The sequence below is a fragment of the Haliotis rubra genome, unplaced genomic scaffold (genome assembly GCF_003918875.1).
Source record: "Haliotis rubra isolate DU_JTF1 unplaced genomic scaffold, ASM391887v1 Scf617, whole genome shotgun sequence".
NCBI classification, from domain to species: domain Eukaryota; kingdom Metazoa; phylum Mollusca; class Gastropoda; order Lepetellida; family Haliotidae; genus Haliotis; species Haliotis rubra.
In genome coordinates this window covers 193,625-221,204 of record NW_025767321.1, presented here as the reverse complement: position 1 = coordinate 221,204, position 27,580 = coordinate 193,625, and the positions used below count along the sequence as shown (strand labels likewise).

Below are 27,580 nucleotides of genomic sequence, written 5' to 3'. Positions count from 1 at the left end.
ACATTGTACTCATGTTGCAAATCAAACCTGGGTGACGAGCGGACACTTTGACCATCAGGCTACCGCACTGCCCCTAACTGGTGGTTGACAGGGTGAATGTGTATGTGCTTGTTTTTTAATGCTGCCCTCACATATATTTCCACTGAATGAGTGAGTTGGGTTTTACGCCGCTTTAAGCAATATTTCAGCAATATCACGGCAAGGGACACCAGAAATGGGCTTCACACATTGTACCCATGTAGGGAATGGAACACAGGTCTTCGGCGTGACGAGCGAACGCTTTAACCACTAGGCTACCCCACCGCCCCTCCACTGAATGCTGCAAGTAATCAAGTCTGAACCAGACAAACCAGTATTTGATAGCTTAACATGATTTTATGACACAACTGATCGGATATCTCCAATAGAGATCTGAAAACAACATTTTTCTACAATTTTTCACAAATGAAGACTGAGTAATATAAGGAAGATCATAACCGCAACAGTGACAGAACATCAGTCCCTCATCAACTACTATTGAAAGCTCTTCACTTTACCATGGACGAAATTTATTCACATGGGACTGATAGTTCGCAATTCCTTGCTTTTTCTCCATTTAGTTTATCGAGCATTATGCAAAAACGGTAACTGCACTCACACTGCATCACAAAAACTGATGTCGCAAAAAAGAAAGAAAATGTTCTCTATGCTTCTGTCTATACATTATGATGCAACACAGCTAGCATGCTTATTTACAAACATCTCACAAATCATTATCCTGGCATACCAAAGGGACACAACTCTGTAAGGTGAATCATAGCACCTTGGATGATTAGATGACATAACATGTGCTCAAGTATCCTTGAGTTGAGGAATAATGTATTATTTTCTGTAGTTTCTTTTTCTGGCTTGTGCTTAAATATAAACAATTTCTCCTGCATCGTGAAAATGAACAGTAATGTTGTCTTCAAGCCGTATCTCAACAGCCTGTAAACAATCAGATACTGGACAGTGACATGAAGTACTAATAGCAGCGATGGATCAAGAGCCAAACCTTGCATCAATGGTGCACAGAACTCTAAAATGTCCTGTAAATTTCAGTCCCACGGGCCCACATTTCCCCATAAATATAAACTGATTTTTCATACTTTTTTAGTGTAAACATGCTTCTGTGATACTTAAACACATTCCATTAATAGAGAATAAGAACAGAAGAATGCAGGAGTGAGTGAGTATGCTTTTACGCTGCTTTTAGCAATATTCCAGCAATATCATGGTGGGGGGACACCGGAAATGGGCTTCACACATAGTGTCCATGTGGGGAATCAAACCCGGGTCTTCGGCGTGACATGCAAACGCTTTAACCACTCCCTACACCACCGGCCCAGTGCAGAAGGAAGTATAGTTAGTAATTACAAATCAGAATCCCAAACGAGAAGTCTGTATACAATAAAATCTGGACCAGGCAATGGCTGACAGTGTGTATACAATCAAGTCTGGACCAGACAATGGCTGACAGTCTGTATACAATCAAGTCTGGACCAGACAATCACTGACAGTCTGTATACAATAAAATCTGGACCAGACAATGGCTGACAGTCTGTATACAATCAAGTCTGGACCAGACAATGGCTGACAGTCTGTATACAATCAAGTCTGGACCAGACAATGGCTGACAGTCTGTATACAATCAAGTCTGGACCAGACAATCACTGACAGTCTGTATACAATAAAATCTGGACCAAACAAACCAGTTAATGACAGGCTGTACAGAAGCTGATACACAAAGAAATGCCCATTAAACATTCAGGTTCAAGTAATCCCTCCTGTTAGCCTGTAGCCCCTACAACACGATCTTCACAAGTTGTCTCTTAATTAATGACCAGCATTGGATTCTTAATGAATTTTCTAACCAAGAATTCACATGGGATTTATTATATTTTACAATAAGCTCATATTTTATGTTAACCCTACCAATATAATAGGTGATATACTACGGAGACCAGGGGTGGAAATAATCCATCGCCCGACGCCCCAGTCCAGTGTTTTTTTCTGTCGGGCAAGCAAATTTATATATTACACTGTACCGGTGTCCAGTTGACTTTCCAATGTTAATTCAGTTGTTTATTTACAAAATCAACAAGAAAATCAGCCTGTATAGTGGAAAAATTATCAGGGCAAGTGATTTTACATGTGCCACTGTACCGGAGTACACTAGCAATTTTAAAGTTATTTCCACCCCTGGAGACTATCAAAGATATCTGATCGGTTAAGTCACACCAACCACAGCAATCACACCACACGCAAGGCAATTTGTCACTTTTTGATTGTAATTACCTCACTTTATCCATTTATGAACATTACCATAAATCATAACCATAATCGTACATGGTTACTTGTAACTGTGAACAACGCTATTAGTTTTAGAGAAACTGATGGATAAAATGTTCATTATTGACATTTCTTCAAGTTAGACAATTATCATTTAAGACAAATCAGAGATTGACGTGTCCAACACATATATATGCTTCCTGCCTGCCTGAGTTTGGTTTTAAGCCGCTTTTAGCAATATTCCAGCAACATCACGGCGGGGGACACCAGAAATGGGCTTCACTCATTGTACCCATGTGGGGATTCGAACCCGGGTCTTCGGCGTGACGAGCCAACGCTTTAACCATTAGGCTACCCCACCGCCCCACATATATATGCTATTAACAAATGTGAAACATTGAAAAATGTTATTATTATATTTCTAAGATCGCTACCTATATTACATCATTGCCATAAATCATGTACTGGTGGCTACAGTCGCACTAAAACTGAACTTCAGACTTTCAGCTGGAGTCTTCTTTGCTGCCCACTAAACATAGTTGTAGCCATCTTCAGTGGGTCAACACCTGTGCTCACGCTGCATGAATGTCAATGCTCAATGACAGCAGCTAAAACACCTATAGAATACCATGGCTGACAATGAGCCCAGACCCTTCCCCAATGAACCCATCTGGGACAGAATAGGGGCACCTGTCCATTAACATCATAGGCCACTAACCATGCTGGCGGAACTTGGCCAGGCGCTTCAGGAGGAGTAGGACAATCTCCCACACAGGGGTCGGGAGACTCATACACAGTAGGCCTTGTCGAGTGAATGAATGCTGGCGGAACTTGGCCAGGCGCTTCAGGAGGAGTAGGACAATCTCCCACACAGGGGTCGGGAGACTCATACACAGTAGGCCTTGTCGAGTGAATGAATGCTGGCGGAACTTGGCCAGGCGCTTCAGGAGGAGTAGGACAATCTCCCACACAGGGGTTGGGAGACTCATACACAGTTGGCCTTGTCGAGTGAATGAATGTTTCACAAATTGTGCTGGTATTGTTCACAACTCATCCAAAACCATCAATTTTTCATCTTAAACCTCCCCTCTATCAAGATTACTAGCAGTCAAAACATCTACTGTCAAACTTAGTTACAAGTTGAAATGTATTTATTATGATACAACTAATATCAAAAACTTATATCCCTTACCATTCTAGAAATTTTGAGCTATTTCTAAGTATACCACATGTTTATTTTGAAAAGAATAGAAAAAAGCATTTCAAAAGTTGTTGGCTAGGAAACAAAACGTGGAAATTAATCTGAATTGTTCTGTTTGCTCTGACATTCAAGACAGATATATTTTCAATTCTCGACTAGACAATCCAGTGAACGATATTGCGAGCTATTATCCATGCCAACCGAGACAATGAACCCAACCAAACCTCACACGCTCAGCACAAGTATCTGCGACCTATTCTTGTCTGGACTGACTGACTGAGTTTAGTTTTACGCCGCTTTTAGCAATATTCCAGCAATATCACGGCGGGGGACACCAGGGCTTAACACATTGTGCCCATGTGGGGAATCGAACCCGGGTCTTCGGCGTGACGAGCCAACGCTTTAACCACTAGGCTACCCCACCGCCTCTATTCTTGTCTGGAACTTAACCAGGCTAAAATCACTACAACATACCTTAGCCTTGTCACAGCAGCATGCCGAGTGAACTATTATGATAAGCACAAATCAAAAAGTTCTGTCTTCTGTTCCTTACAAAACACGAGCGCAAAAGACGCCTCTATGGTTGTCACAGTTGCAGTGACGCAGCTAAATGTTTTTGATCATGGAGCAAAATCTAAAAGTATGTTTTTCATTCAGTAATAAAGTAATTTTAAAAAGGTCACTGGAAACATGAAATGGTTTTAAACTACAAAATATTCAGTGTTAAAACTAGAGTGAGTGAGTGCGTGAGTTTAGTTTTATGCCGCGCTCAGCAATATTCCAGCTATATGGCAGCGGTCTGTAAGACAATCCAGTGATCAACAGCATGAGCATCGATCTGCGCAACTGGGAACCGATGACATGTGTCAACCAAGTCAGCGAGCCTGACCACCCGATCCCGTTAGTCGCCTTTTACGACAAGCATAGTCGGATCTTCACGGGGCGTTAAAACTAGAGGTGTTGGCAAGAACTTGCAAAAATAGAAGCATGCATTTCACAACATTTCTCCAATCTAAAAATATATAACACATGCTGCCAGTAGGAAAACAGGGGACCTTGACTTAGACCTTGACCTTTATCATGACAACTACTCCAGGCCCAAACATACACCCCAAGTCAAAAGATTGAATACTCATCCTGACCTCTATACTATTTTGACCTCGACCTTTCCAAAGCAGGGACAAACCATAAGATGTCATTTACTTAGTAAAACCACATATATTTTAATACTCCTGAAAAACCTTAATGGAAGAATTTCTCGTGACTTTTCATTTCTCATGTCCTTGACCATGACCTTGTGACATATGCAAAAGGAACTCCCAAGGACCAGTTTGACATAGTTCGTCGAAAAGTCACCTCTAATGTCAATATTCATTATGTCCAGAGATTGGCAAAATTACGGGTTGGAGCAAAATTTCAAACAACTCCATGAATCAGTTCCATTTCACATGGCTGCTTATCATCCCTGTCAGGATGGTCAATGCTGTATATTCAAACTACATTACAACAAACAGGAATACAATATTTTGGTACATCATGCCAGACTGCACCATCTGTTGTAACTCCACGGCTCTTAAGAAAACATAAACAAGATCCATGCTTGCAAATAGGAATAATTATACATCACAGGAGCAAAAACACAGCAGTAAGTTGCTTGTAGACAAGTTAAAGATCGAATCAATCATCATCTACACAACACACAATGTCCATGCAGCAGAAGAAAGGCATGTCAACCAAGATTTCTCAAGATATAAAAGCAAGATTTGGGAAAATATTTCCAGAGAGGCAAAAGATAGAGGATATGAAACGAATTACTTGTATGGACTTTTTTAACAGAGAAATGTCCATTGACATTAATAAAGCCTCCATTGTATAAAATGTACAAAATTTAACTTGCAAACTTGTGGCTTACGATAGGGCACAGAATAAAACTACAGCTTCACCCATCCTTATCTTAATCCCTACCATAGTGGATGACAGTTATACATTTTGCCCCGGTTTCAATACTCGGGCTATTTACCCCTTGTTAATCTACTGGAGTAGAGTATTTTTCAACATATTCAAAGCAGTGTTCACGAATGGTGTTTCAAAGTAACAGGACATTGGGTCCTGTAAGTTTCAGATGTCTGTCTGACCTATTGAAAATTCACAGGACCCATAGAATAAAATTAAACTCACATTTCAGATTTAACAGTTCTTATAATTGGCATTGAAATTATTAACAAACATAAGATTTATAAACAGCAATAAACAGCAAACAACTGTCACATGTCACATATAACAACTTCAGTCAAAGTCATTGTGAAATATACAGTTGGGACACTGGGGCCGGCGGGTTGTAGACTTCTATCGGACCGTTGGCGAATCTACCGGATTTGTCAGAGGGTCAGACGCTATTCGTGAACACTGGTTCAAAGAATCATATTGACACCACACTTAACAATAGCCTGCATATGATCTATTCTGGACAGGACAAACCAGTGGTTAATATTATGAGTATGAGCCAAGATACTATGGTACAATAACATACCATCAACCGAGTCTCACATGCTGACCAGCTGACCCAGCAAGGCTAATCACCTAATCAGACAACATATGTTGCTAGGGAACTGTAATAAACCTGGAATTCTCCAGGGAATCGAGCATCAGTTGCTGGGGACTTAATCTGACCTGGAATCTCATAGGGAGCATTGTGGACCACCTTTAAAACAGATAAGCCCCTGGTTTGATGACTGATGTGAATTCATCCAGAGATATATATAAACGATATGCCTTAATCAGTAAAGTCCTATCAATCCTGACAAAGGTGGTTCCTCCACAAACACTGATCTCTACCTACATTGCTAACATGACATACCAACGCACTGCATGAAACTTAAGAAAATTAAAATAACAGCGGATGCTAGGATGCCATTACAACAAGTTGCGGAGCTAAAGAAAAAAAATCATGTGCTGCGGATGAAGAAGGGATAAAGGCTCCAGTACATAGGATAAAGACTTTAAAGTTACATGTATGCTGCACAGCAAATGAAGAAAAAATTGAATGTGTTGGTACATCTGCAAACTGTGCAATACATGACAAGATGATGAAAATAAGCTTGAAAAGGTCACAAGGAGGATTCTTAAAGAGTTAGAGAGGATTTAACCACCACTCATACAAAACTCTGGCTTATAATTCACAAGTAATCGTTTTAGAAATCAGACGAAAATTATTTCTCATTAATTTTCCAAACTTTGTTGAAAGTCAAAAAGAACACAATTACTTTAGGTTCATAATCAAAAAATATTTCAACATTACAATGAATCTGACAAATTTTCATCTTATTCTTTAACATAACTGAAGCCTATACTCAATATTGAACTCATTTTATTGCCTTTCCAGAGCGCCGAACTATGTAAGAATCCTCCTGTTTTCAGCTATGATAGGACAAAGCTTGAGTGTTAATCCCTTACGTACCATCCTTTCAATGTCATGTTTAGTTATTTTCGACATCTGGAAACAAGGGAGAGACATATATGCTTCATGTGAACAGTTACTTCCCTCTGACCCTAACCTGCTGAAAACAGAGTATACGCTTGCTACAACCCATGATTCTTACCAATTTCCTAGTTGAGTTACGCCGCTTTTAGCAATATTCCAGCAATATCACGGCAGGGACACCAGAAATGGTCTTCACACATTGTACCCATGTGTGGAATTGAACCCGGGCCTTCAGCGTGATGAGCAAACGCTTTAACCACTAGGCTACCCCACCACCCCTTCTAAGAATATACTTTGTACTGAATTCGTTAGTTAAAACATGCATAATTAATTCTTGTGAAATTAGTTAAAAGAATTATCTAACATTAGCAGTGCTGATACAAGCATTTACATTTGGGGCAAAGCTCAATGCTCTCCTTCTCTCATAACATCAACATACAACATCATTTTTTAAATTAAATATTTAAAAGAGTGGTTGCTTAAGATGTACCAAAACATATTGGACACCAATGAGTATACGTTTGGCACTATTAGCAACCAAATATGAAACATGAAACATTGGTCATTAACTTGATCAAAATAAAAACCAATTTTCCTAATGAACTCAATTTTAAAAAAGGAAAGGGAACAATCAGTAAACTGTTTTAAGACCCCAACGGTTAGGTAGTGCTTGCTAACTACATCCCAAATACCGACAAAACATATTCCAGGAAACATGCACTAGGCTACTTGTAGAGCTAGTTGTTAGAGGCTCGTCAATGCAAACTATTCTAACAACTCATATATAAATTACATATAAACAAACTAACAAATGAATAAAGAAAAAAATGAATTAATGAATGAAATAATGAATTAATGGGTGAATGAATTAATGAAAGCTCTGATGAATGAAATGATAAAATGAACCATGGAATAAACAGATGAAAGACAACATGAAAAAAGGAATGAGTAGAATAATGAATGAATGAACAAAACAATGAATGAATGAATGAATGAATGAATGAATGAATGAATGAATAAATGAACAAAACAATGAATGAATGAATAAATGAACATACACATATTGCTATCGATAACTGAAAAAAATGTCTCTAAATTTCTCCAACCTCCGAAACCAGACCAGGTAACAAGTTCTGATTCCTATCGGTCAGCACGGCGCCAGGTAAGACCCTGCTAGAGGAGCTGCTACTGAACTCACCCTCTGCACAGCACTGGAAGAACAATGGCTTATCTTCTCCATCCAATCCTTCATGTCAGCATCAGTCTCACAGGCCACTTCCAGAGGGTGGGCCTGGTACCGACTGAACAGCTTGAAGGCAAAGTTCCTGCCTCTCCCCACAGACACCTCTACAACAGTGAAGTGAGTGGTTGAGTGAGTGGTTGAGTGATTGGTTGAGGGCTTGGGTGGTTGAGTGAGTGGTTGAGTGAGTGGTTAAGTGAGTGAGTGGTTGAGTGAGTGAGTGGTTGAGTGCCTCTCCCCACAGACACCTCTACAACAGTGAAGTGAGTGGTTGAAAGATTGGTTGAGTGATTGGTTGAGTGGTCGGGTGGTTGAGTGAGTGGCTGAGTGAGTGGTTGAGTGAGTGAGTGGTTGAGTGCCTCTTCCCACAGACACCTCTACAACAGTGAAGTGAGTGGTTGAATGATTGGTTGAGGGGTTGGTTGAGGGGTTGGGTGGTTGAGTGAGTGGTTGAGTGAGTGGTTGAGTGAGTGGTTGAGTGCCTCTTCCCACAGACACCTCTAGAACAGTGAAGTGAGTGGTTGAGTGAGTGGTTGAGTGAGTGAGTGGTTGCGTGCCTCTCCCCACAGACACCTCTACAACAGTGAAGTGAGTGGTTGAAAGATTGGTTGAGTGATTGGTTGAGTGGTTGGGTGGTTCAGTGAGTGGTTAAGTGAGTGGTTAAGTGAGTGAGTGGTTGAGTGCCTCTCCCCACAGACACCTCTAGAACAGTGAAGTGAGTGGTTGAAAGATTGGTTGAGTGATTGGTTAAGTGGTCGGGTGGTTGAGTGAGTGGTTAAGTGAGTGAGTGGTTGAGTGAGTGGTTGAGTGAGTGGTTAAGTGAGTGCGCGGTTGAGTGCCTCTCCTGACAGACACCTCTAGAACAGTGAAGTGAGTGGTTGAGTGATTGGTTGAGTGGTTGGGTGGTTGAGTGAGTGGTTAAGTGAGTGAGTGGTTGTGTGCCTCTCCCCACAGACACCTCTGGAACAGTGAAGTTCGTGGTTGAGTGATTGGTTGAGGGGTTGGGTGGTGGAGTGAGTGAGTGGTGGAGTGAGCGCCGGAGTGAGTGAGTGAAACATTGCTTTGTACAATAATCACAGCTGATGTCAGAGGAGTGAGTGAGTGAGTATCCTCTTACGCCACTTTTAGCAATATTCCAGCAATATCGAAGGACACCAGAAATGTCGGGAATCGAAACCGGATCTTCAGCGTGAAGAGCGAACGCTTTGACTACTAGGCTACCCACCGGCCCCTGATGTCAGAGGAGTGAGTGAGTGAGGTTAGTTTTACGCCACACTCAGCAACATTCCAGCTATGTGGCGGCGGTCTATAACTAATCGAGTCTGGACCAGATAATCCAGTGATCAACAGCATGAGCATCAATCTGAGCAATTGGGAGCAGATGATATGTGCCAACCAAGTCAGCGAGCCTGACCACCCGATTCAATTAGTCGCCTTTTACGACAAGCATGGGTTACTGAAGATCAATATTCTAACCCGGACCTTCACAGGTCTGATGTCAGAGGAAAGCCAATAGTGACTGATTGAGTCAGTTAGGTTAAACACCCCTCTGACAAGTATTCCAGCCATATCATGGAATGTCAGCTTGAGATCGGAGGAGAATATGAACTCATGTGTCAACCAAGTCAGCCGACCACCTGATCCTAATAGTCACCACTTACAACATGCATGGGTTGCTGAACACCAATTTCAAACCAAGAAACCGGGTATGAACAGGAAGAAAATTTAATTTGGCTCAGGATCACATTGTGTCTTACAGTGTAACCCCTTTAGTACATAACTCTCTAAATGATGTGTGAATGTATGGAAAAGAAGGCACAATAACATTCAGTGTTCAAGAATGCTGTTTCAAAGTAACAGGACATGGGTCCTGTAAGTTTCAGATGTCTGTCTGACCCATTGAAAATTCACAGGACCCATAAAATAAAATTAAACACACATTTCAGATTTAACATTTCTTATAATTGGCATTGAAATTATTAACAAGCATAATATTTATAAACAGCATACAAGTGTCACATGTCACATATAACAACTTCAGTCAAAGTCATGGTGAAATATACAGTCAGACATTGGGACCGGCGGGTGGTAGACTTCTATCGGACCGTTGGCGAATCTGCCGAATTTGTCAGAGGGTCAGACGCTATTCGTGAACACTGAACATTCAGGGTTTCAACGTCCCTACCAACTTCACAGAATCAGTACAGTCCATGTCTCTCACCTGTCATACATCCCTGGACATCTACAGAGCCCTGCTGTAAAGATCCCAGAGGTGCTGACTCCGCAGAATCATTCTCCGAGTCCAGTTCCTCCACATAGTTGGAGGGAAACCAGTGCTGTTTCTTCGCCCCATAATCACCCCTCCACCTGGTGGCCAAGCAGACAAATAGTGAGTGAGTGAGTTTAGTTTTATGACGCTTTTAGCAATATTTCAGTATTTCATCAATATCACATGGAGGACACCAGAAATCGGCTTCACACATTGTACCCATGTGGGGAGTCGAACCCGGGTCTTCGGAGTGACAAGCGAACACTTTAACACGAGGCTACCCCTACTCCGAGCAAACAAATAGAACTTACTCTCAGAATCCAAACATTACTACATATATTAAATTTTAAAAAATAAGACTTCTCATTCCCTAAATAACAAAATGTCTCAAAAGAAACATCTCTTCTCAAACAAAAAAACACCAAATCTACTACTACAACTAGAAAATGTTTTGGAGAGGTTTTACTCAGCAGTGCTGTTACATTAATGAGATAAGAAATGATTACAAAAATGTCTCAATAAAAAGCTTTGTTTTCAAATCCAAATTCATAAGGAGAAATCGCTTATTTATTTAGCAGCACTGAACGCTCAGGCTTCAGTGTCTTGATGACAGGTAAGGGGATAAGTTTCACTTGTTTTCTGATCTTGAAGTATAGTATGTTGTTAAGATAATACCATTCAAATATATTATGTTTGATGAAAGCCGAAAGTGAAGGAGATCAAGACATTAATACTTATTTGAAACAGGCACAAGTGTCTCTGTGACCATTTAACTTGAGAGTGAGTGAGTATGGTTTTTTTTATTATTATTATTATTATTATAGGATATTTATATAGCACACATATCCACGCACTAGTGCATGCTCAAGGCGCTGGTATTTTTTCCCTCGATCATTGGATGTCAATCTCAACGGCACATCGCATTATCAATCTCAACTCCCTGGGGAGTATACAACTCTTGCAGCCACTAGGCGCACCGAGTTATTGTGGCTTTCTCATCTTAACGAGGTTTTATGCTGCTTTTAGCAATATTCCCGCAATATCACAGCAGGAGACACCAGAAATGGGCTTCACACATTGTACCCATGTGGGCATGTGCCCACTAGGCTACCCCTGGCTTCAACATTTGATTTAATGTTGAGACGAAAACACAAAGTTCATACACTCAATTGAATTATTCACTACTACGAGTAGAAATGAAAACACAAACTCAACGTTTAAACTCAAGCTTGAAAGTTGTCCGTTACAACTGGCATCTGGATTAACTCAGCTTCATAGTTCTGTGATTATAGAGTTTCGCACGATCGGTCCCAACCTAACAGATTTATACAATCTTTTTTTCGTGGTTTCGGGTTGTCTATAATTTGAGATTTTTGCGGTATTGGCCGACACCACTGAGATGACTTGGTATGTGGTAATGTTGCTGTCTTATCCCACATTTAAATTTGCGACATTTCAACAATATGACATCAACTGAGTGAAAACTCTTTAACACCCCGCCAGAGATTGCAAAATTCACAATAAGACACAGAACATAATGAACAAAATGGTCGTACCATCCTCCATCCGGTTTGGTGACAAATAGCAACAATGCACAACAAATAAGACACAGAACATAATGAACAAAATGGCCGTACCATCCTCCATCTTGTTTGGTGACGTTGGTGATGATGGCCTCCTTGAGGAAGGACAGCTCATCTGCCCGGTTGGCCTGGTAATCATGGAGAGCCTTCACTCTCAGCTGAATCATATAGAAAAACTGAATACAGCTTCTTGTCATGATGCATGTGACATGGAAATTTGAGGTGAACTTTTCGAAACCAATATATTTATCATAAATTCAATTTCACAAAAACATTTTTCTCAATCTGCCTCTTTCCATTAGTCATGGCCACAAATAAGACGATGGTGTTTTGGGAACAAGGGGAGCTATTATTCCCTTATCTATTACTGTAAATGATTTATTTTTTCAAAACATTTGAAATAACTTATCTAAAGGCTTTAATGTCAAAAGATTTATTCAACTGTAAAAACATTCATAATTTTCAGAATTCAGAAACTTTCATTTCACGTAAATAATGACAAAAGGACAGGAATTTTTTTTAAAGAAAACATAACACGAAAAATGAAAAAAAACAACTCATGCAACAACTTGCCAATGCTAAGACAACATGAAGTATTAGTCAACACAAACGTTGGGCTATCTACTGTCATTACAAGCAATGCCAGATATTACAAGAAAGACGTTCATCATGCAACCGAAACGCCATGCTGCTTCCAATGGCATACAACTACTATCACATGCACATGAAACAGTCTGACAACCGTGAAGAAAGCAAACAATACTTCAAACTAACTATTTACAAAATAGTCAGATGCACTAGACATATTCTTGAAATTAATGCTGAAGTGCAAATAAAATTTGGAATTCCTTTCACTCCAAATACACTGGTAAGTTTGGTCCAATCGCTGTTTGTAGACAATGAGAAAGGCCACAAAAAACGGTCACCGCAAATGGAGCTTGATGACTACAAACTCTAATTCAAGGAGAATCAGCTGAATTTTAAAAATTCTTCAAACTCATTGAATAATCTCCAAAAAAGAACCATGCCAAATACGATGACAAAACTCTCAGAAATGCAAGAGACAACATGACTGCACATTCGATAAATATGTTCCAAATTGTCTTAGTTGTTTCTACATGTATTTCAAAGGATGTTGTGAGAGCATTATCATCAAAGAGCATTTTGTAAAATATTATTGGAGACTCTGAGACAAACAAAGTTGTTTTTGCTTTAATCACAAAATAATTTTTCTTGGCATATTGGCCTAGAAATTAAATACGATGTTTTAAAATAGGTCTAACTAAAGAACTGGTTTTAAATTTCTAACTTCCCATAACTTAACCTCATAGTTTAATAGTTCACATATTGCTCTTTCCTAATCAATATGCAATACCTTCCATATTTCTGATACGATATGATTCTTATCAACATTTCCTCATAAATCTGATGTTTGTCCTACATTAGAAGCATCCTGTTGACAATTTAAGTACATCCTTCTTTACCAGATCTGCTTTTCAATAACAATATGACTGACTGACTGAGTTTGGTTTTACGCCGCTTTTAGCAATATTCAAGCAATATCACGGCGGGGGACACCAGAAATGGGCTTCACACATTGTACCCATGTGGGGATTCGAACCCGGGTCTTCGGCGTGACGAGCCAACGCTTTAACCATTAGGCTACCCCACCGCCCCAATAACAATATGAACAGTAAATGTTTGCATTAGTTGCTTAATAACTTCATATGCACCCGTGAAGATCCGGGTTAGAATTGGTCTTCAGTAACTCTAGTATGTCACAAGAGGCGACCAACGGGATCAGGTGGTTAGGCTCGCTGACCTGGTTGACACATGTCATTGTATCCTAATTGTGTAGATCGATGCTCATGCTGTTGATCACTGGATTGTCTGGTCCAGACGCGATTATTTACAGACCGCCACCATATAGCTGGAATATTGCAGAGTGCGGCGTAAAACTAAACTCACTCACTAAACTCACTTCATATGCCTTATCCAATAATACCTGTTGATTTGCTAAATTCTAATTCTAACAATGGGAAATCAAAACTAAAATTCTGCTTCTGTTAAAGACACCCCCCTTCAATGACAAGGTTAAGTTATTGATTTCTGTCAATCACAATGTCACCACATACTTTGATCATTACAACACTGACGTTCATTCAATGCCAATTACCTCGCAAAATCTATTTTATAAACACTGACTGACTGAGTTTGGTTTTACGCCGCTTTTAGCAATATTCCACCAACATCACGGCGGGGGACACCAGAAATGGGCTTCACACATTGTACCCATGTGGGGATTCGAACCCGGGTCTTCGGCGTGACGAGCCAACGCTTCAACCATTAGGCTACCCCACCGCCCCCTATTTTATAAACAATCTGTCTCAGATTATCAGGCTATCAGTGTCAAGCACGACAACCTAGAAAATCTATATATTTTAGTCCAAATTAGAATTTTGTTGTAGATGATATTATCCATAATGTTTTTGTTTTCCGTCCCTATTTCAGAGAAACTCAGGGCTCCAGATAAGGGCCGTATCGGCGTATATACAGATATAAAATGTGCACGATACGGTAGGAAATAATTTAGAAAACGTAGCAGATACGCACTACAGCAATGGTGTACGGTCTTAGAATCATTTACAGACGTATATATCTGAAAAAGTATTGTTTTGTTGCTCATTGACCTGTTTACACAAAAGTAGCAATGTTGTGGTGCATATATGAAATGAAACACAAGATTACTGATACGCCATTCAATTCCATTAAGTACTCTAAATGTACCCTTAAGGTTTTCCAGTATTCCTGCATTGAAAAAGTAAGGAGTATGTACTCCTGATGTTGAAAATTTATCTGGAGCCCTGGAAACTGATAAAATCCTTTTATATTGATTAAACATAGAATTTTGTTTAAGTTCTCATATAAAATAATTCAGAATTATCATAACATTATATCTTCACATAATAGTGAATGAATAAATTTGGTTTAAGACTGTTTTGACCAGTGTTTGTGTCACAGCAAAGAGCATAGTGTGAGTGAGTGAGTTTAGTTTTAAGCCGCTTTTAGCAATATTCCAGCAATATCACGGCGGGGCCAAAGTGCATAGACTTACTGCAGGAGGAAAGAAATAATGCAAATCTTGGTTATTTACCATTTTGGTAAACCCTGGAAGGACAGGTGGTAAATAATGAGAAATATACTTGAAAATTTTACTATAAATTGTATATTTATATACTTATCCTATCTCACGGTATGCACCTCTCTTCTTCTTCTAACGACCATGTGTGGAAACGTGCTGTAGGCTAAGTTGAATCAAATCTTACTGGCCTCTGACCCGCCCTGACCTCTGCCCCCACTCCGACATCAGCACCTGTCAATCATCTCTGTAAGCGTGCAGCTCGCTCAGATGATCACGTGACTACCTGTGCCTGTCATTCTCGTCTTGGAGCTTCCAGTAATCTCTGATATGGGGCAGGTCGGGTGGGTATCCATTGCGTGAGATAGGATAAGTATATAAATATACAATTTATAGCAAAATTTTCAAATTTTTAAACTTATCCTATCTCACGGTATGCATAATCCCACGGTTGGTAGAAGGGCCGCAGATTACCCTGTCAATACTTACCACTGTGAAGACGCATAACCCAAGGTGGCCAGGAGAAAGCACCAACTCCCGATATGCAAACTCCAACCTTGTGATGGGTTTCTTCAGGTGACTCCTTGGCTTACACAGCACAAAAACTCTAGGGAGTGGGCGCTCCCGAATTAATGTGGTTTTCAGCTGCAACTTTTGACAAGCAAAAGGACGCAGTTTGTTAAGTAGGCCCCGCCGACCCGCGATTTATCAGGTGACCCCAGTGAATTAAAGTCGAAGACCTTAATCTGGCCAGTCCCTGCTTAGAAACTACGCCCCACAGACACACGCTGGAAGGCGGTGAAAGAGGGAATAGCCCGGTTGCTCAACTAGTTTAACGTTCAGTACCAATCCCCCTAACCTACCAAAGGTGATAATGGACTTAGGAGCGGAACGCTTCGAAAACCATGTAGGTAATCAGAAATCAACACTTCACTGACGTGATTGCTCAAAGAGTAGAGGTCAATAAGAGGAATGTCGACCATCTCTGCATGTAGCACAAGACTTGCCTCACAGTCTATCCAATCATATTAATGACAGTGCAAACATGCCCTAGTCCCCTAGGTGAGAATGATCTAAGCCCAAATGAAAAAAAGTACCAAGACATGGATGACATCGATATCTTATATTATGTACAGAGCAAAAGCGACCAAAGAAGGATTGCTTTATCTGCGAACACGGGCCGATGACAATTGCTGTGCCAGGACCAGGGGGCTGAATTGATGTAGACCCTCCACGTCTGTAACTGAGAGGTCCCGCAGGTAGTGTGAGGTGAACACAGTATCTGATTTCCAAAAACATCCCTCCATGATGGACTGGAGGGAACAATTCCTGTGAAGTGCCATGGTGGAAGCGAGAGCCCGAGTCTCATGAGGCTTCGCCGTCGACGGTGGAGGCAGGTCAGCAAAGGCATAAGCACGCAGGATCGTATTTCTCATCCAAAACGCCAAGGTAGTGCGTGAGACTTCCGAGGCAGAGGCAGTAGATAATGGAATGAACAATCTCTTACACAGTCTGCGGCGATCCTGTGAGGCAGCTAGATAAATCCGTAATGCTCGAACCGGGCACAAGGAAAGATCTTCTATGTCATCTGCACCGAACAGGTAGCAAGCAACGCATTGAAAGCAATTGTTGTCAAGGCCAGCACAAAAAGTGCAACGTTGAGACCAATCACAACGACCTAAACAATCTACGAATAAAGCATGTGGATCTGCCGCCGAGAAATTACTGTTACAATTGTCACAATGTTTGCGCTTCTTAGAACCATTACGATTCGATTTACCCATGTTGAAACAACAATCAAACTTTCTAAGAGACAAGCACATCGTCCACACGACGTAGCGACAAGAAAGAGAATGACAGGCACAGGTAGTCACGCGTGATCATCTGAGCGAAGCTGCACGCTTACAGAGATGATTGACAGGTGCTGATATCGGAGTGGGGGCAGAGGTCAGGGTGGTCAGAGGCCAGTAAGATTTGATTCAACTTAGCCTACAGCACGCTTTCCACACATGGTCGTGAAGAAGAAGAGAGGTGCATACCGTGGGATAGGATAAGTTCAAAAATTTAGGCAAATTGAGCTTTGAACCCTCGTTCACAGAATCCTTGCTTGCCCAAGGGAGGCAACTCTACACAGCAAAGTGTAGAACCTTACATAAATGGGCCACCAAGCCCAGAAGACTTCAGTCATATCTTCACATTATATATTAACATGAGAGTCACCAAAACTGTAAATGCAATATTGGTATCTCATATTTGGGAATTTTACCAAAGATTTGCAGCAGATAGCATCCTCTGAGGAGGTCTAAAGAAAAAACTATAAAAAAAAGTTTTCCATTTCTACAATATTTTTAACTACATTTTCTTATTATGAAATATTTTATGATACATATGACACACATATAACTGTGCCTATATGAGTGGCACTGTCTGTTGCTTCATCCTTACCTTGGACCTATAACTATTGGGAAGATGGTATACCCACGACTCGTAAACTGTCGCGTCGTCATCATCGGCAGCCTAGAAAAGCCGTCAGTAGTGAGAGCAGCTGATGGTTAGTATAGGTTATACCGTTATTTCCACAGCACAATCACCAGCTGTTCAAATCTTCAAGAGTTAAATCTATTCAGGCCAACAGAGAAATATGTGGTTCCAATTCTCTGAAAAGTTTCCGACATCTCTCACAGGACATATAGCCAAACTGGGAACAAATTAACGCCACTCATATCGGAATCTTGTTTTCTAGATTATACGGTCAATATGCCAAGATACTGCAGCCAAAATGAAAAGTATGTTGTCATGGTTACTTCAAAATACAGCTTATAATCAAGGACAAACAAGAGATGATCAAAATAACCATATACTACTCAACAATTGCCAAGGAGCATGATTTGACTAAAGATAAGTTTGTTCCTTAGCAAATGTTAGGTGGTATATCTAAACTGTAAACCCAAACACAAAATGGTTTGGGATAAGCTGTCTTTGACTTCTCATCAATGTGATAACATTTGTAAACATGAGTTAATTTAAACTTCAGTTAATTTCTGCTTTTTCAACAAATTCAGATGTGCAACAGAATACTTTACTAAGAAACTAATGCCATCTAACACGAAATCAACGGTTTGGGTTTTGTATCTTACACTGATGGCAAAGCTTCAGGAAGAATCATTTCTGGAATTGGAACCACATATTTGGCTGTAGCTGAAACTCCATTCACTGTGACAACATGCTGTCTAGAAAACATTTCAAGTGCAAAACATTTCATGCATATCCTTTGTACTTAGCAGGGATTTATGTGGATCTGTTCAGAGGCTGTTCAGTTAAACTATACAACCTTGAACACTGACTCCTGTTTCAGTCCTTACACAACCAATAATCCTTCAAACATGATGAATATGATGAACCTTTATTCAAATAACTCCAAATTTCAGAATTAAAAACCTTTAATCAATTTCACAATTTTGAAAAAAATAATTGTTTTATCCTGATTTGTTTGCCAAGGGCACTTCGTCCAGAACAAAAGATAAATCCCTGCCAGAAAGACAGGTAGCATGTTCACGGTCATGAGCAAAGTGATCAGCTACTGTGCAATATCTGTTCTCTAAATCTGTCATTTGCTGAAGAACTGCTAAAAGTCATATATCTGTGTCACACTCAGACAGAATCATTTAAAAAGTATGAATACGGTGATACGAGGGATCTTTTTGGCCAAACAGAAGTGCCAAAATCTGGATATGGTGTAAAGAGCTCTAGATAAGATTTAGCTCATGTGGGTACTGTACCCACTGTATTTTTTTGGAGTGGTTATTATGAATGTTGAGTGGGTATTTCATTTTCAAAGTGTGTTCTTTCTTATGTTATTTGCGTTTTTGGAATTATTCAAGAAATTGAACGCCATATTTCAAAGTCTGAACTTATTATAAGTATTTTGAATACTCAGCAGCATATGACCTAATGTAGCTTTCTTCAGAGACCAAATGAAAATTCAAAGATCAGATTGTGTAAACTAGAAATGAGTGGATGTAAGTAGCTGAAAGAAAACAAGGTATTAATAAAGCGGTGAACCAGCCCACAATAACATATGACATGCAAACTACCACCACAAGCTGACCGGCACCGTCAGTTCAGTTACCTTGGTTGTGAAATCATTGGGATTGATATATAAATCTGGTGTGCCATATATCCCTGTCTCATCGGGGGCCTGAAAGTCGAACACCTCATTATCAACAGGGTACATCTCGTAATGCAAGGGGCATAACTCATACTAAAGGGGAAGAACTCAAAATGAGTTTTGGTGAGAGCTGAACGGGAGGGAGAGAGAGAGAGAGAGAGAGAGAGAGAGAGAGAGAGAGAGAGAGAGAGAGAGAGAGAGAGAGAGGTGAGGTGAGGTGAAATTTGGTTTAACGTCGTACTTGAGAATATTTCGCTCATATGACGACGTGCATATGTCTGTATGTGTATGGGCGGCTGCTTGTACTAGCCCAGACTGAAGCTGGTTTTATAGTGCTAGCCCACTGAGATACCATGCCGCAAGGAAGCATGAATACCCCACTCAGACACATTATACTGACTCCGAGCCGACCAGTCCTTGTTGTACCCATTAATGTCGAACGCCAGGCAGGGACCAACAAGTTCCATATTTTAACGTCTTTTGGTTTGAAGCGGTCGGGGATCGAACCCGCAACCTTCCGCTCTCCGGGCGGACGCTCTTACCACTACACCAAAGAGGCGGTCAAGAGAGAGAGATCAAGGTCGAGATTGAGAGAGAGAGTGGTGTAATGAATTAAAAAAAGGGGTTGGGGGATAGACTCATACCACAAAGGAGAGGAACTAATTTAAAAAAGGGGTTGGATTCACAATGAACGGGCATAACTCAAAATAAGAGGGAATGACTCAATTGAGGGAAATAATTTCATTAAATAGGAAAATAACATAACAAACAGGGAAACCTAATAATGAAAGGGGAATAATTCAATGAAAGGGGAATAACTCATACTTAAAAAGGAACTCGTACTGAAAGGAGAACAACTCACACTGAAACCGAAATAACTCAATTTGGCATCTGGATTCTTGCACATCGACCTCTGGCAATTCATCATTTTACACATACAGTGAAGCCCCGTTAGTCCGGACTCCGATAATCCGGAAGTCTCGCCTCCCGGGCGATTTCAGCTTGTTACCAATCTATGCCTATATAATTTGCCTCGATAATCCGGAAATTCGGTTTCCGGAACCGGACGGTAAGTAGCTGTCACCAATCAGTAAAATAAACAGTAAATTGCTTCACAGTCCGGACGCTGTAAGTCGTGTTCACGAACCGTAACAACACCGCCCGGCGATGTTTACTTAATTAACTGGCCAACTGGGTTGTTGTTTTAATTAGACATAAAAAGCTCCCGACTGAAGATACTGTACATTTACACTTTGATTGACACCACAATACAAAGGCGTGGATGACAAGTGAACTGTTTTGTGATTGGTTAATGTACTTTGACAGACAGATCCGGTCACGTGGACTAAAAGTGATTTTGCTTTACGACAATGCTGCAAGTCACAAGTGTGACCAAATACCACGTCTCATATTCAACCGATGGATGCAGGAATAATTCGGACATTCAAGGCATACTACAATAGATCGCTTGTTAGACATTACCTCATCTGTGCTGAGGAAGGACGTGATCAGACACGTCGGATCAACATGCGGATGTCACTCGGTAAAATTATTGATGTGATGAATTAAGCTTTACATTAAATGCTTATTTGTTTTATCCAGATTCGTGTCGTTTTTGTAATTCTTAGGGAAGCAACTTGGGTCTTGATTCAGTAGTCCGGGACTATTCGCAATCCGGACGAATTTACTGAGAAACGCAACCGTCCCGGATTAACGAGGCTTCACTGTACATATGTAATATAATATCAGTTTCATATTAAAATCATAACTATGACATTTTCAACTGAATATTAGAAAATGGGAATATAACTTAAAAAGGTGTATATCTGTCTATTTATGCAGTACTAATTTACATATTCTTACTTAATTCTAGCCCTTTTATCATAAATTATCAATATGTCTTCATTAAATTTTGCAGCATCACATCATATCATGAATTATCTTATTACTATTTAAATAGGTATGTATTATCAGTCATAATTCATGACACATTTTAGTTGACATCAACAATTTGCATCAGATTCTGATATTTCCTAAACACATATGTTGAAGTTCTCACCATGTCCAGCCTGTCGACAACCTCATGATTGACAGCATGTTTCAACTTCATCTTCTTGTACAGCGCGTTTTTCTCATAGTATGAGACCAGCTCCACCAGACTCTCGAACTGAGCGTTGCCGATGAGGAACAGTCTTCCTTCCTGCTTGATCCGGCAATGTTTGATCTTGCCTTCCGCCCTGAAACATTAGAAGTCTGTTCTGAGGACTTCTGACAAACTGCGGCCTGTTTCACATCGAATGAGTGAGTATGGTTTTACGCTGCTTTTGGCATTATCACGGTAGGGGGACACCAAAAATGGTCTTCACACACTGTACCCATGTGGGGAATCAAACCCCCGTCTTTGGTGTGATGAGAGAACGCTTTAACCATGAGGCTACCCCACTGCCCAGCCTGTTTCACAACTGATCAAAGTCTCTTGTAGTGAGTGAGTAACTTTAGTTTTACGCTGCACTCCGCAATATTCCAGCTCTATGGCGGTGGTCTGTAAATAATTGAGTCTGGACCAGACAATCCAGTCATCAACAGCATGAACATCGATCTACACAATTGGGTACCGATGATGTGTCAACCAAGTCAGTGAGCCTGACCACCCGACCTGTTAGTCACCTCTTATGACAAGCATGGGTTACTGAAGATCAATTCTAACCTGGACCTTCTAAGGACTCTAGTCTCTTGTAAGAACAAGCACAAGCTGGCTAGCCTGGACCAGGGCCTAGATTTTCGAAGCTCTCTTAACGCTAAGATAGCCGTAAGTGCCATACATTAACATTAACTTACGACTATCTTAGCGCTAAGAGAGCTTAAAAATTCTAGGCCAAGGTTTGTTTATGCCAAAGGTATCTATGGACTAGTACAACTTCAAACGGTCACATTATTCTTGTTAGTAGACAGTACTGGTCAGTCCCGCTGTGTCGCACAACAACCTACCTGAAGGATATAGCGTACGGCGATTGAATACTGGTCAGTCCCGCTGTGTCGCACAACAACTCACCTGAAGGATATAGCATACGTGTACTGATCAGTCCTGCTGTGTCGCACAACAACTCACCTGAAGGATATAGCGTACGAGTACTGATCAGTCCCGCTGTGTCGCACAACAACCTACCTGAAGGATATAGCGTACGAGTACTGGTCAGTCCCACTGTGTCGAACCAGGAAGGAGCCATCGTGAGGCATCCGCTTCAATAGGTCCTCTCCCTCCGCCCGACTCATGTTGTCGTGGTACCAGCTGTAGACACACATCACACATAAAACTTCAAACATCAAGGATTGAACTTAGTTTGAGTGAAAGATCAGTAAAGTGGAAGCTTTTTAAACCGGCAGCCCTCCAATCCGGCATGCTCTCAATATCAGCACTAGAATTTGGTCCCGACAGAAGCTAATTAAATTATGATCATATACACGCCCTCTAATCCGGTGTGTCTATTACACTTACTGACTTGGTCACCTCATGAATTATAACGTAAATCCAAACTGTACTGTACACGTACATTTGTGTTGTATTTTTCTGATGTTATCTAATTGATGAATAAAGAATATGATGACTATCAACACGTTGTTCAGTCGTATTTTACAACACACGGAAGATCATTCTCAGGTTGAAAAGGGAAAAGTTCTCTAAACCGGCACGCCCTCTATACCGGTACTTTTGGCCGGTCCCAACGAATGTTGCTTCAGAGGGCTTCCACTGTATTTACATTGATCAGTATACTTCAGCTATATTACAAGTCAGCTTGAATTGTTTAATGCATGTCTATCTCTCAGACCAATGTCGAAACCAATGATCATGGGTTGCAGTTGATAAACCTAGAATCTCCAAGCTCACGATAGGCTTCTGAGGGCCGAAGAGATGCAACTCTCTTTAGATGGAATGTCTATGATTCTGTGTTGTATAAAGGAGTAGATGATGAATTTCTGACGTCAAACAAGCTAAGTGAGGTGAGGTAAAATTGGGTTTAACGTTGTGCTTGAGAATATTTCGCTCATATGATGACGTGCATGCGTGTGTATGTGCATGTGCGGCTGTTTGTACTAGCCCAGACTGAAGCTGGTTTTATAGTGCTAACCCACTGAGATACCATGCCGCAGTGAAGCATGAATACCACACTCAGACACATTATACTGACTCCGAGCCGACCAGTCCTTGTTGTACCCATTAATGCCGAGCGCAGGGACCAACAAGTACCATATTGTAACGTCTTTTGGTATGACGTGATCGGGGATCGAACCTGCGACCTTCCACTCTCCGGGCGGACGCTCTAACCAACAAGCTAAGTCTATGACTCTGTAGTATAAAGAAGCAGCACCTATGACACATAAAGCTGGGCAATGACCCTGACTATACTATGATCCTACTTACTCCTTGCCCTCATGACTCTGTGGCTGTGGTACTGGCTCCTTGAGGATCATAGTGAAGTCGGAGCTTCGGAGCGGGAACTGTCGGTAGTGGGTGATGAGGCTGTACAGGGAGTCAAAGGTCACAGCGTCTATCAAGTAGTACTTCACCTGACCTCTCTCTTGTCGCGATCGGATACGACAGTGGTTCACCTTACCCTGGCGCCTACAACATAGATGATTGTGTGGATAGCAGTAACTTCAAGAGAGTGAGAGCAAGTTAATGAACACCACAATCTGCATCATTCCAACCTTATTACACCAGTCTGGAAATAATGGTGTCGTCAGATCACTTTATTGTGGGTCAAGAAACGAATACAACGTACCAGAAGGACAAAGAGAAGTCTCCAACAAAGGTGTCACTCTCCCTGACGAGGAAAGTACCATCTCCGAGGTAGCTGTACTGATGGAGGAGTTCCTCCGCCCGTCGACGTCCACCCTCAAGGCGACCCATGTATTCAAGCCCCTCGAATCCAGTCCATTGGTAATTCCGCGCGTCCGGTAATTCTCTTCTTCGCAGCTGCAATAGCGTACTTCCGTATCGAAGGTAAACATCGTCTGCTACCACATTTACGCTTGAAATCGGGACATTTCTACAAGGGACTGGCTTTTAATCACTAAAGGTAAGTAAATAACAGTAATTGACAGATAAATTGACAGTTTTATGAAAATTCGTTTTCTTCAGACTTTTAAACCTTTTCTTCATTATTCATAATTGGATTTAATATGAAACACTCTTCCTTACATTGATGAAGTGATTTTTGAAAATAATCTGGCCCTAATACGCTTCCATACTTCGGATCTCCAGCTGGATGTTATGCGCATCAGTTGCTGCGCAGAATTACCGGACAGCAAGCGATGTCGTCAGAACGCCGGTAAGGTCAACCGTATGGCATAATGCAACGTTAGAATCTTATAGTCGTCAATAAAACTTATATTTCTAGGTAAATATGATGCATACCAGCATGTTTAGTCACGTAAACCACAAAAAAATAAGAGACGTTAGTTGCCGTGTTGCGATCGATGTGCTTAGGTGCGCGGAATTACCGGATGGCATTGTAGTATTTGTCCATAATTCACTTAAGCCTTCATTCAGTCAGAAAAGATAAGTAAAGACATTCAGCTATGTAAGCTGAAATGGCTACACTGAGTTATTGCACACTCTTTGTTACATTATTGGGATTTATCAATTTTTCATGCATATTTCTACATAAAAGACTCCAAATTAATTCGATTGTAGTGATCCATTTTGCGCAAATAGGCACCTTAGCTGGAGCTCTGATATATTGCGTAAATAAAATCAAACATACCAAACATTCGGTAACAAGGACATACTTGGGATGAGAATAAATATGCAAAACTAAAATGATATGGGAGACTTTCTAAAACTTCTTTCTCAAGTCAAGTTTGCAACCCCATAGAAACAATGGGCGTACCTTCACATGCTAGAGAAGCATCAGACTGTTATGAGATTGTATCAACATTACCTCAATAGATGCACTGTCATCATCATCGTTCTCATCGTCCATGTCTGACGTCTGGGTCTCCTCTGTGTAGTACAACTTATTGAGGGTCAACACAAAGAAGTGAGGGTGCCATGTCTGAAACACAATTAAACAAACTAGAATACATGTAACAATAAACATATAACATTATATAGAGTAGTGATGTAACCATGGGAACAGTAAATCTGAGTAATCAGTGGCACCGTACATGATCGACTGGGTCTTCTAGGTACATCATCCCATTCTTCACAGAAGAGCTGAGATCCACGTCCACATTGCTGTCATCGTTGGACACTGTGTACTTCCACTCATTGCCATCTACCCACTCAGGGAGCTTCTTATGCTGCAAGTAGACAACAAGGCACAGGTTAACTGGGGCTGGAGACCTCAGTGGAGTGAGTGATTCAGTGAGATTTGGGTGGGTGAGCGAGGGAGGGAGGGTGGGTGGTAGGCTGCAAGTAGACATTAAGACACAGGTTAACTGAGGCTGGAGATCTGGTTGGAGTGAGTGATTGAGTGAGATTTGGGTGGGTGAGCGAGGGAGGGAGGGTGGGTGGTAGGCTGCAAGTAGACATTAAGACACATGTTAACTGAGGCTGGAGACCTGGGTGGAGTGAGTGATTGAGTGAGATTTGGGTGGGTGAGCGAGGGAGGGAGGGTGGGTGGGTGGTAGGCTGCAAGTAGACATTAAGACACATGTTAACTGAGGCTGGAGACCTGGGTGGAGTGAGTGATTGAGTGAGATTTGGGTGGGTGAGCGAGGGGGAGGGAGGGTGGGTGGTAGGCTGCAAGTAGACATTAAGACACATGTTAACTGAGGCTGGAGATCTGAGTGGAGTGAGCGATTAAGTGAGATTTGGGTGGTTGAGCGAGGGAGAGGAGATTCCTATGCTGCAAGCAGACAACAGGACACAGGTTAACTGAGGCTGGGTGGAGTAATTGAGTGTGTTGGGGGCAGGTGGGGGTTGAGCAAGGGAGTGAGGAAGGGGGGAGTGAGGAAGGAGGGAGGGAAGAGTGAGGGAGGAGGAGGGGTGATTCTTATGCTGCAAGTAGACATAGGACACAGATTAACTAATGCTGGATGGAATGAAATGTGTTGGTGGGAGGGTGAGGGAGGAAGGTTGGGTGGGTGAGAGAGAAGGAGGGAGGGAAGAGTGAGGGAGACTGACGAGCTGGGTGGTATTTGTGAATGAGTGATTGAAGGAGGGAGTCAGGGAGAAGGAGGGAAGCTTCTTACACTGCCCGCAAAGAGAAAACAGATGAAAGACGGAGGGAGGAAGGGAACATCAAATATCTATATCTTTGGATTTTATTTGTCCTATTTGTTCCTTGCTACATACTTCTATAACCAATATTTCCACTATTTTCTAGAGGCCTGTGAGGACCAGTACTTCAGTCAGGACCAGGAAAACCAGTCAACAAAAATTATGCAGAATAATCCACACTTTCTGACAATCAATTGGTCACCCTGACTGACCACCCCGATAAATTTTCATGACGTCATGTCAACATATTTACTGTGAAACAACCAAGGCATTTCTATCTTGACCCCCCAATTTAATTCCATGCCGACCAACCTAAACATTTCCATGCCAACCTACACAATACAATTCAATGCCAACCGACATGATACAATACCAAGAGATAATATTCTACACTGACCAACCAAAACCTCTCACCCACTTTACATTTCCATGTTAGCCAAACGGATACAATTCTCACTCGCACCCCAACCAGGGGTATAAATCCACATTGACAGCAACATTCAAGTGCTCCCTTAACACTCACCTTCAAAATAATCTTATTCTTCAAGTGTGCTGGGGACGGTAACGAGATTGCATCTTTGCTGATGGGCTCGATTAGAAGATTATCTGGAAGGTAGGTCAGAGGAGCTTCAATGAATAGTCTACATTTGTAACATTATTGTTTGCAAATGTATTGTGATATATATAACAGTGAGTGACACTGGTTGTACATGCACAACCTATTTTCTACATACTAAAGGGGTTGTGGGGTAGCCTAGTGGTAACGGCGTTCGCTCGTCACGCCGAAGACCCGGGTTCGATTCCCCACATGGGTAACATGTGTGAAGCCCATTTCTGATGTCCCCCGCCGTGATAGTGCTGGAATAATGCTAAAAGCGGCATAAAACTAAACTCACTCACTAACTCTACATACTAAAGCCCTAAATCTAAAACATTTTGACGCATAGTAGATGATTCTGTATTG

At 41.2% G+C, this 27,580-nt stretch overlaps 1 protein-coding gene across 1 annotated transcript in view; it reads right to left on the bottom strand.

The window, feature by feature from the left end:
* Positions 1 to 27,580, bottom strand: part of LOC124256072 (1-phosphatidylinositol 4,5-bisphosphate phosphodiesterase gamma-1-like) — an 85,180-nt gene that overhangs the window by 20,272 nt on the left and 37,328 nt on the right. Inside the window, exons 14-25 of the mRNA XM_046690003.1 lie at positions 27,140 to 27,222; positions 25,560 to 25,694; positions 25,329 to 25,447; positions 24,173 to 24,355; positions 23,812 to 24,012; positions 22,558 to 22,680; positions 21,451 to 21,628; positions 19,353 to 19,421; positions 12,139 to 12,242; positions 10,454 to 10,599; positions 8,191 to 8,339; positions 6,969 to 7,004 (exon numbers count right to left, since the gene is read on the bottom strand). Of these exons, the coding sequence (XP_046545959.1) occupies positions 6,969 to 7,004; positions 8,191 to 8,339; positions 10,454 to 10,599; positions 12,139 to 12,242; positions 19,353 to 19,421; positions 21,451 to 21,628; positions 22,558 to 22,680; positions 23,812 to 24,012; positions 24,173 to 24,355; positions 25,329 to 25,447; positions 25,560 to 25,694; positions 27,140 to 27,222 (1,526 nt within the window). The remainder of the gene's footprint in view (positions 1 to 6,968; positions 7,005 to 8,190; positions 8,340 to 10,453; positions 10,600 to 12,138; positions 12,243 to 19,352; positions 19,422 to 21,450; positions 21,629 to 22,557; positions 22,681 to 23,811; positions 24,013 to 24,172; positions 24,356 to 25,328; positions 25,448 to 25,559; positions 25,695 to 27,139; positions 27,223 to 27,580) is intronic.